Raw genomic sequence first — 10,303 nt, forward strand, 5'->3', positions numbered from 1 at the left:
GGATAAAAAATAATATTTTATCTTATTAACTTATATAACTTATTATGTATTTTTGTCTTGTTTTAGTCCCAAAATCTTAACCAAACGAGCACTAAACCATCACATGTGAACAATTCCAGTCGCTCAACCAATAAAACTAAAGGTTCAAGTTAGTGCTTATTTTTTCCTCAATCCCACCTGAATCGAACCGATTACACCTCTACTTTTGCATTCTAATCAAGAGATGAAGAAAAAATCTAAATAAAAATTTAAAGGAAAAAAAAGTCAGCTAAATACACATCTCACCTTCATTTTATGTCCCATATTTTATATACATAAACAAACCCACAACAAACAGGTTTGTGCTACCACCTCAGAGTGTATAAAATTACTGGCGAAACGAGGAAAATGGAAAAATAGAGCAGAGATATAAGCAACACACAAGTTCTTGGGGAACTAATCATTACCTAAAGCAATCTCTCCCACTTTCAAACGAGGCCAATCATACTTCGGTGGTCATGGGAGAAGAATGTCGGTTAAGAGTTACAAGTGCCTGAAATAAATCAGTCTGGGATCATGTTAGTCATGGCAAGCCGAAACACGGCTTGCTCTCAACACATCCAGACCAGAAAACTAAAACTAAAGAGTGTGGCTCACTGCAAACTATGAGGCATACCGGTTACGGGTATGGAGGCTGCTTGTTGGAAAGACGGGAGGACAATCATATTGTCGTTCTCTATGGTGTTGCCTGATGCTATTGCGCTGCTCTTAACACTTTGCTCTAAAAGTTGAATGAGAGAGATGAATATTTCCACCCTTGTGACATCCCGGTTAGCCTGTATAAAAGAACTAAATATTAAACACAAGTATGAAAGAGAACCGTGTAAATTTCAAATGCTTTTGGTATGCAAAATAAGGAGAAAACCTTCCTGGCTTACATGAGAACGGGTCATAGAACTAATACAACTAAAATATTCTGGAATTAAATACCCACAAAAAATCACACCAAAACATTCTCCTCACAAAAAAACATGAATAAATGAGAGAGAGAGAGAGATGATTGTCCCAAACTCAACCATCATCTTTACAACTAGTTTTTGCCCTATGCATGAATCCTCTCTCTTAATTATTGTTCCAAAAGAAAGTTCATATAAAGTGACCAACTTTTCTTCACTAAAGATATAAAAAAGAAGAAGATTACAAGGCTCAACAGAACCCACTAATCTAAGGACCAATAAAGGATCTAATGATGATAAACAACTTACTAATTCAAAGGTAAATTAACACATTAAAAAAAATAAAAAAACCAAACAAACAATCAAGTAGCAACCAAAAAAAAGTGGTACTTTCAGAAAGAAATTAGCTGTTAAAGTAGTTTAACGAACATAGTGATAATAATGACTCTAAGCATGTCAATAAAAAGAAAATCCAGATGTTATAGTTTTCTTTTAAGACAATTTTCTCATAACTGGGTGCCCATACATTAAATTTCTAGAGAAACATATTGAATAATAAAAGGAGTGAAGGACACGGAATGATATATTGGTGGCCGCAGGGGGTGAATTAAGTTGCCAAAAATATATTCAAATGCCAAAAACTGTTTGCATGCCATCAGGGACCAATACTACTTGCCATTTTGTATCCTAACCACGAAAATCTTGGCAAGTAAAACACTTCATGTCCTATGAGAAGCATAAATGAAACAAATGGAGTTAGTACGCTTGATAGGTTTTACCTCTACTGCAAAGCGTGCCCAGACCTTGTCATTTCGAGTTTCCATCACCCCTTTCAGTATGGTTAATCCCAATCCTCGAATTATATCAGCTATTTCCAAAAACAAACCGCGTTCTTCGCAGAGCATCTATCACAAGAAACATAACACATTTAACAGTACAAAAATAGCTACAGAAAGATTTCAAGTATAACAAGAGTGTGTTGTACCCAATCAGATAATAAACATAGGCAAGGATAAAGCTTCATATTTGTCATTCAAATGATGCAAATCACTACCTCCACAAGCATTTGACGAGGTGGATTCAGATCCTCAACTATGATAGGGAAAACCATAGCTTGAGAACCAACTTCACATGCCCATGTTCTGCCTCCCTCAAAGTTGTCTTTTAATAGTGGCCCACTGTCCTTATTGATAACCTGCAATTTGATGTAACAACATAATAAGGCTCACATAACTTAAGCTTTGTTTAGTTCAACTCAATAATTTTCTGTAGTGCAAGATATAAAATGGCATATCACCAACTAATAGAAATTATTCAAGTGATTCAAAATTCTAAACAGTAAACCTTTTTTTTTTTCTCTCTCTCTCTTTTTGGTTTAAAAAATTTTTTTTTAAACAAATTGAATCATCACACTTCTAGTTACACCCCTATGACCAGGTATATTTAAGAAAATTTAGACCACATTTTCTCCTCTTTCCATAACGCCCTTGTCCTATTTCCAAAAGTCCAACCACCAATGCTTGAGAAAGTTTGCCACAATGATGCGAACCAACTCTAATCTGAGTCAGTGATAAGAAGTAGCAATTATAGAAATGCATTAAAGAGTATTACTCTCCACACCTTGGACACTCCTGTTTGTTTTAGCTTGTCAGCATGTTTTGTGACACTTTGCAGGAAAAGCATATGCTTAATTGTACGTTCCAGCAGTGCATCAATGCTACACTGTTAAATAATATATAAAAAAGGGCAGATCAGTACAGAACATAACAAGATTTTAACATGAAAAGTATTTGAAAAAGCTGGAGATAATAAAAGAGAAATCACCTTTGCCCCATTAGGTACTATTTCCCTCAACTCTTTCATACGATCTTGGATCATCTGGCGATCTTTTGGCCTGGGTCTAGGGTTCTCTCCGGGTTTAAGCCTTTTGCGATTTGATTTGCTTACTTCATCCGGCCTCTTAGGATGTGCAATTGAAGCACTACTGTTGTGCTTCATACCATGACTCTGTTCAACCCATGAGCTGATTTGAGATCCACAAATGGAACTGGTTTGGGAATAGTTTCCTGGATCTTCCTTGCTGCACTCGGATTTGAAGGAACAAGATCCTAATGGAGCTAATTTTTCTTGAGACTTCGGAAGTCCCAGTAACTTTTCTTGAATCTGATCAGACACACTAACTCGGCCATGGGAGGAGGAAGTGTTAAGAACAGACAAGCTACTAATCTTTGTCACTGTTGTCCGGCAAGACACATTATCATCTGAGCTCTGATTGGCAGCAGTGTGGACCCCATTTACAACTGCATCTAGCAGATGGTCAGTGCCAGACATACTAAAAATACCACAATCTGAGTTTCTTCCATTTAATGAATATAACTCGGCATCGGCATCCCGAAGATTCAAAGATGTAAAATTATTCTTATTCAAGGTTTTTTTCCTTGTGTCTAGCCCACCGTTAAGACAATTATTCCAGCTATCATCAATTAGTTTGTTCTTAAAATCCACACCCAGAATATCAAATAGGTCATCCCCTGATGATGGTTGGACGCACTTGTTCTCAGTCTTAGCACTTTTTGATCTTGGAGTGCGGTAGTCATGCTTTAGGCTATCGTGATCAAAACCAGAAATGTTCTCACTCAATTTTGTGCGCTCATCCAGATGGGCCAATGGGATGTCAAGGCCTTGAAACAAATCATTTTCTATTCTTTCTTTTCTCTGAGCCACCTCAATTTGAGAACACTTGCCAATTTTAGAATTGTGCTTGAAATCAGAGCTCCTCAAAAGCAATTGATTGGATGTCAAATGATCTGTCAAATCAGATGTAGATACCTCCGTCTTAGATGAACCAGCATTTGGCCCACTCCTTGCAAGATGTCTGGAAGAGATATCAACGCTAGCTGACCTGTGCACAGTTGGAAGAGAACACGAGTTTGAAATTGATCTCGGTTGATTTCTGGCTGCATTATGTAACTGACCTCCATTGGAACTTAACCCTCCATTTGTTCTCAGCTGAGACATTATATTGTCATTGGATGTGCTTAAACTGTTGTTAACATGCTCTTGTAGGATAGCATCTGACAATATCTCCTCTTCCATTATTCTTAAATTGCTATAATTTCCAGATGACAGACCAGCACAAGTTTGTTCATCGAATTCAGACTTGTGATTGTACAAAGAAGCCTGATGATTCAGCCACAGCTCTTGGTTCAACGGGATAAATCCACCTCCTGTTTCCACATTTTCAAATTGGCTACTGAAAGGAAAGCTTGGTTTAATCCCTGATGAAGAAGTACCATGTAGGTTATTTTGTATCATTCTAACTATAGAATAAGAAGGCTGACCAACAAACTCTGAAGCATGAGATTGGATACTTTGTTGGTTGCAGCTGCCAGCAATGGAAGGAACAGAGTCTTCCACGTTACGATTCCCAGATGGGCCAGCAGAAACAGACCTTCTATGAAATATGGGTACTCCAATCTTTGGAGCAGGTTCTCCTGATGTATAATTTTCAGATAATAGAGCACCAGGAACACATCCTAGTTGAAGAATTAAACTCTTGACATCATTCACAAATGCCGCATTCTCCATAATCTGAGGAAGCAAAGATAGCAAAATTTTCAGAGAACTTGATCGTGAAAAATTGGTAAATTTCTTTAGCACTGTAACCAAATCAAGACAGCATTGACGATAAGAGAACGTATAGAACATAACTACAAAAAAGACACTTTTCAACTCCATGTTACTGCCAATGCTGGTCACAGTGAGACAAAGTGCATCAATGACTCAAAACCTAAAACTCCCCTCACCCACTTGGGGAATCAAAGACTCAGGGCTGCACAACCAACAAGAGATTTGGCCAAAAAGAACTAAAAAACATCGGGACAAAATGCATAGTTTTGGGCTACTAAAAATTCTACTTTGACTTTATTTATTTTTTAGCATAGTAAAACATTGACTTCCAAACCAACCAACCCAAGAGTTTGCCCATTTGTTGTACAGTCTCAATGGTCACATATAAGATAAGAAATGCTTGATTTCTGAGTTGAACTTATGTAAAAAGTTAACTCAAACATCTTGCTGGGACCAAACAGGCAATGAAACAGAACCTCACAAGATATAAACATGCATAACATGACTTCTCAAATATATAAGCATTAGAACATATGAGCAAAAGGACTTGCATCCAAAAAGAAAAGAGAAGATGAAAGAAAGAAGAAATAAATGACTTACAGATAAGGATGAACCAAGTTGAACAACACCATGAGTAAGGATTGGAATAATTGCGACTGTCTGCAAACCAAGAACAAGTTCAGAGATGGACCAGCAAAATAACAAGCATTCTAGACAGCTGCACAGTTGAAGTTATCATACCTTTATGCCGGCTGAAAGTTGTTGCCACAACTCATTTTGAACCTAAAAGCAGCCATGAAAACTGAAGTCATATTAAGTTCAGATACTACATAACACTTTTTAACAATCCTCTAGACTTCCTCAAAAGATTGTATTACCATAAAAAAAATTTCTAAGCTAAAGAACTGTTTCAATATTTAGTCTCTAACATCTTTCTGTTATACCTCTCCAACTATATAAACCAACTTGAAATAATAAAAGTAAAATAAATATGTAAATAAACAAAGGGTTCTAAAAGATGAAGCAATTAAAGCTAAATCAGTTCAATTTTCCCCAAAACTCCCCTTATGTTCTTTTGTGCTTTACTAGTCTATCATGAGAATGCAAAATGTACACGCCCACGTACCAAGAGGGTATGTACGGCATCTTCATTTACTTAGACATATATATTTTCATACCAACATTCTACAAAATACCTCTGGTGGATGGGTTTCTGTAGTATAGTTCTCTGAAAGAATCCACATATGGTTACCAGTAAATGCAGCCCGGCCAACTAGTCTGTAAAACAAAATTGCAAATAACAGTTATCATAGGCATGTTTATTAGACTTGTATGATACACGATTCAATTCATATGATTTGATACGAGCTTCAACCTACTTGATTCAAATCATGTTGTTGAACCAAAAATTAAAGTGAATGCATAAAATGACCTTGTTTTTGCCTCTCTATCAAGAAAAAAACTGAGAGATCAATTAGTTATATACAAGGTTCTGAAAAGCGGTTGCGGTCGCCGTAACGGTGGCGGTGACGCAGTTGCGGTTGCGGGGTGTAAAGGCAGTAGTGTAACGGTTGCGATAACCAGAACCGTGAATTTTTTTATTTTTCGCACAATTTAAAAAAAACTTACCGATACGCATATTTTTTTTCCATAATCATATTTATTGGGTTAAAAATAAATATTGATCAATTTTTATAAATTTTTAAGTATGATCCAATATATTTCATATTTTTAAATCACTATAAACTGAGTTTTTTACATTTTATTTTAATAATTAATGACTTTATATTATACAAAAAATCAATCACTAACTATTATATATAAGATAAACAATGATAAAAGTAAGAATAAATAAGAGCCTAAATATATATATATACATACATATTTTAACTAAGCCAAATAGATAATGACCACACTTATTATTATTATTATTATTATTATTTTCAAACAATATATAGATAGACACACGCAAACAAAATGGTTTAGTGATAGCAGCTGAATAGAATAGCATAGATCTTACAGTTTCAACAAATCAATAACATGTTCTTCATCTTCCCTCTTCTCTCTCTCTATCTCTTGCTCCTCCATTTTCTCTCTTTATCTTCCCTCTTCTCTCTATCCCTCTTTCCCAATTTTCAGTTTTTTTTTGTGTGTTTTTTCGAAAGAAACAATTTGGAACTGTTACGCAACGGTGCGTAACAGGCCGTTATGGCTGTTACAGCACTGTTACGACCGCTACGGCAGCTGCTACGGCCAACACACCTGTGAATCTCAATCACACTGCAAAAGCGGCCGTAACTTTCAAAACCGTTACATAACAGCATTACGTAACGGTTGCAGCCGCTTTTTAAAACCTTGGGTATATATTAATATGTGATTTATTTGATATTTCTATTCTAAACACTATGTGTACTTTTATGTGCATAAACATTTATACAATCATATACTACATTAAATAAGGTGAATCTTATGATTCACGATTCACTATTTTAGCCAGCAATTCACTAATCGATTCACGATTTGACAAAAATGGTTATATCTATTACAGCGTAGGTTTTTCCATCCAACACACAATAGCATTTACCATATTAAAAAAAAAGTAGAATAGAAGAATAAAATAAAACCATACCCTTGTCCTACAACTTGAACCCGGTTACCCAACATCATTTTGTTTACAAGTGAAGGGACTTTGTCCTCTGCTCGAACCCCAACATGATGAGATTGAGGTTCAGAAGAAACCCAGCACTCTTCCCACTCTCGAAAAGCCAGTTCTGAGCTCTTAATTCCAGAATTGAGAGGAAGAGCAGAACATGGCATAGGTTCGTAATAGAAATCTTCCCAGATTAAAAGCCTGAAAATCAAAACCATCAAAACTCAATAAACATAATTTCAAACACGCACAATCTCGAATAAGTTGTGATAAAAAATAAAAATAAAAATAAAAATCAGACACTGAAAGCTATAGATCTGCAGATGATACTAATACTTGCTTTTTGAAGGAAAGAAATGAGGGAAAAATTTAGAACCTTTTGGAAGTAGGAAAGTAAGGACATACAAGATCAAACAAGCAAAATAAAGTCAGAATCACTAGTTTTATTGAGCATATTGTTGTCTCCCTAAAAACAGGAAATAAAAGACATCATATTACAATGCAAAGATAGACACCAATGCCTAATAAAACTATAGAATGTCAAATCATATCTTCGAAAGATATCAGTCTTAGAAACTTCAACACATACCTATTAACTAAGAACAATTACAGTAACTCAACCGGACCTAACACAACCATGTTTCCTAGTTGAATAGAGTTCACTTTTTGGAAAACCTAAACTAGAAAAATCATTAGACCCCATTTTCACTTTTCTTTCTTACCCCTCCATTTTCTCAGTAACCAAACAAAAGTCTGCACAGAATTCTAAAAATTAAAGATCAGATAACATGCAAACGGATAACAATAACAGCAATCACAAGAGACAGACACAGAGTTTCATTGTATCCCCCCTTTCCTCCATATTCTTAGCAACCAAACAGAGATAAACATGAAGTTAATAGAAGTCAGATCAGATTAGGCAATTCTATTCGCACATTTATGCCGTTCGACCAAAATTAAATGTTCGGACACAAATTCCGAACAAAGTAGTTGAACTGAATGTATATTTGAACAATTATTTTTTTTATCAGAAGACATGTCCAAATATTTGACTTTTATTCCGAAATTCATGTCCAAACAAATAATGCACTGAGATTTTTTCAGTGGTGTGCAAATAGAGTTTCCCTAATTTTTTTCCCTCCATTTTCTGAGTAACCAAGCAGAGATTCATTTGCAGGTAATATAGATCAGAATAAATTAGAAAGATAAGAATGAACATACGTAGGGTTTTTGAAACCGAATTTCCAGAAAACAGCATAAGACCACTGATTGACGCCACAGAGAGTCTTCAAAGCTTCTTTCAAAAGATACCCCATGGCTCAAACTCAGATGAAACAGTCAAAACGCACGAAGAGAGATATAGATATAGAGATTGAGAGAGAGAGAGAGAGAGAGAGAGAAATACAAAGAGATATAGCGTAAATCTCAGCGCCGGAGATCAAGCATTTTCCGGCGACTCTGCTACTCCGGCCTAACTTCCACGACACGAGCCTCGTCCCGCCTGTTTGGTCCTGAGACCCCCACTCCTCTTCCTCTCCGGATCCAAATTCCCCGCACTCATCCTTCGGCAAGCCATTCTAGAGAGAGAAAAAGGTACTGTAGAGAGAGAGAGAGAGAAAGTGGAAACACTGTTTTTTTTAAGAAGAATCTACACTATGCCGCAAGCTATAAGCTCGTAGTTTGCAATGACTTTCTCCATTTCAGCTCAAATATGAAGATCACAAATATATATATATATATATATATGAGAATTTGTGTATATGATTGAAGAAACAGAGAGAGATGTGTTTTGTAGACTCTGTGATTCTGTGTGTGCTGGTGTTGGTTAGGGTTGGTGAGGTCGTCGTGTTCTTCACTGGTTCTCTCTCTCTCTCTCTCTTTTCTTCTTCTTCGTCTACGATTTTCTGGTGATTGGGGATTCTGTTGAGATGCAGAGAGGGGACTGTGCTAAAATGCGCCAACATTAATCAGGAAAAAGGGAGCGTTGGAGAACAACCTTGGTTTTAGTGAAAATTTACGGCTGCGCCACGATGATTTTTGTCGGTTTCGAGGCTTTTTTTCCAGATACGTGTCTCGAAGCATTTTTTTTTTTTTCAGTAGTATTTTTTAGTCCCCGTATGGTATTGATTTTTCTAATTAGTTTTTTTAAGTTGAGATTAGGTCCGTCTGATTTGGGGTTCGTTTGGTTTGTATTTCTGAAAAATTTTTGAGAAATTTTCTCTACAAATAAGTTTTTAAAAGTAATCAAATCAAACAAATTTTTCCAAAAAAATTTCTTAAAACTTGTAAACCAAACAAGTTTTCCAAACAAATCTCTCTCTCACAAACATCAAATCAATCACTTTTTCCAAAACTCTCTCTCAAAATAATTTTTCAAAACATCTTTTGAAAAAAACCAAACCAAACAACTTTTCGTACTTTTTATCTCTAAAACACATCTCTCAAACACAAACCAAACATACCCTTGATTTTTTTTTTTTTATAAAAAAAAAGGTCAAAAAATTATGATTTAAATATAATAATTTAATTTATTAACTTATTACCTATTTTACCTTTTGTCTTTTTTTAACCCAACTAAATTAAGTCAAACAAATTAGTATGGCTATCGTTGGCCCAATTTTTATGATGACATCGGTTTTATTTTTAAAAATTAGGGTAAATATAAATACACTATCTGAGCTTTGCTTTAGTATAATTATTATTTATAATTTAAAAAATTATAAATATTTTTTTGTTATAATTTTTTATTTAACAGAATTAATTAAAAAAATTATAAAATTATCTAAATTATTAATTGAAATATATTTTTAATATCATTAAAAACAGTTAATTACCTTGATGATTTATTAATAAAAGAAACAATTTGTTATGAAATTTGAAATCTTAGAAAGTGAAATGTAATTTCAAGAACGTGACTCCTATTTTAATCAAATTTTAAATAATGTATTTATAATTTATCTTAAAAATTATTTGTGTAATTATTAATAAAATATAGTGAAATATTAAAAAAAGTGCAAGGGACTCTAAGAAAATTATTAAATTTTTTATCAAAAATTTATGAAAAATGATTTTTCCCCACAATTCCGTG

General features: G+C 34.7%; 1 protein-coding gene across 3 annotated transcripts; it reads right to left on the reverse strand.

The window, feature by feature from the left end:
* Positions 1 to 224: 224 nt before the first annotated feature.
* On the reverse strand, positions 225 to 9,201 carry LOC114287025 (transcription factor LHW). 3 transcript variants are annotated; one of them, XM_028230290.2, is made up of 11 exons: positions 8,437 to 9,201; positions 7,195 to 7,416; positions 5,762 to 5,843; positions 5,307 to 5,348; positions 5,166 to 5,225; positions 2,760 to 4,526; positions 2,556 to 2,657; positions 1,990 to 2,130; positions 1,715 to 1,840; positions 656 to 815; positions 225 to 532 (listed from the first exon to the last, which is right to left on the reverse strand). In XM_028230290.2, exons 1-11 carry the CDS (start codon positions 8,529 to 8,531, stop codon positions 516 to 518), a joined length of 2,814 nt encoding a protein of 937 aa, XP_028086091.2. In that variant the 5' UTR covers positions 8,532 to 9,201; the 3' UTR covers positions 225 to 515. The 3 variants fall into 3 exon arrangements, with proteins under 3 accessions (XP_028086091.2, XP_028086092.2, XP_028086090.2); XM_028230291.2 differs by having other exon boundaries at positions 225 to 547; XM_028230289.2 differs by having other exon boundaries at positions 410 to 815.
* Between the last annotated feature and the right edge of the window lie 1,102 nt (positions 9,202 to 10,303).

This window comes from Camellia sinensis, chromosome 12, assembly GCF_055761805.1.
Source record: "Camellia sinensis isolate YWXY chromosome 12, ASM5576180v1, whole genome shotgun sequence".
In the NCBI taxonomy this organism is placed as follows: Eukaryota; Viridiplantae; Streptophyta; class Magnoliopsida; order Ericales; family Theaceae; genus Camellia; species Camellia sinensis.

Coding starts and splice junctions, on each gene's coding strand:
- LOC114287025 (XM_028230289.2), bottom strand. CDS start 8,531: ATGGGGTATCTTTTGAAAGAAGCTTTGAAGACTCTCTGTGGCGTCAAT. Junction 2,131..2,555: donor AACAAACAGGAGTGTCCAAG/GTGTGGAGAGTA, acceptor ATCAAATTGCAG/GTTATCAATAAGGACAGTGG. Junction 1,841..1,989: donor CTCGTCAAATGCTTGTGGAG/GTAGTGATTTGC, acceptor TTCTTGTGATAG/ATGCTCTGCGAAGAACGCGG.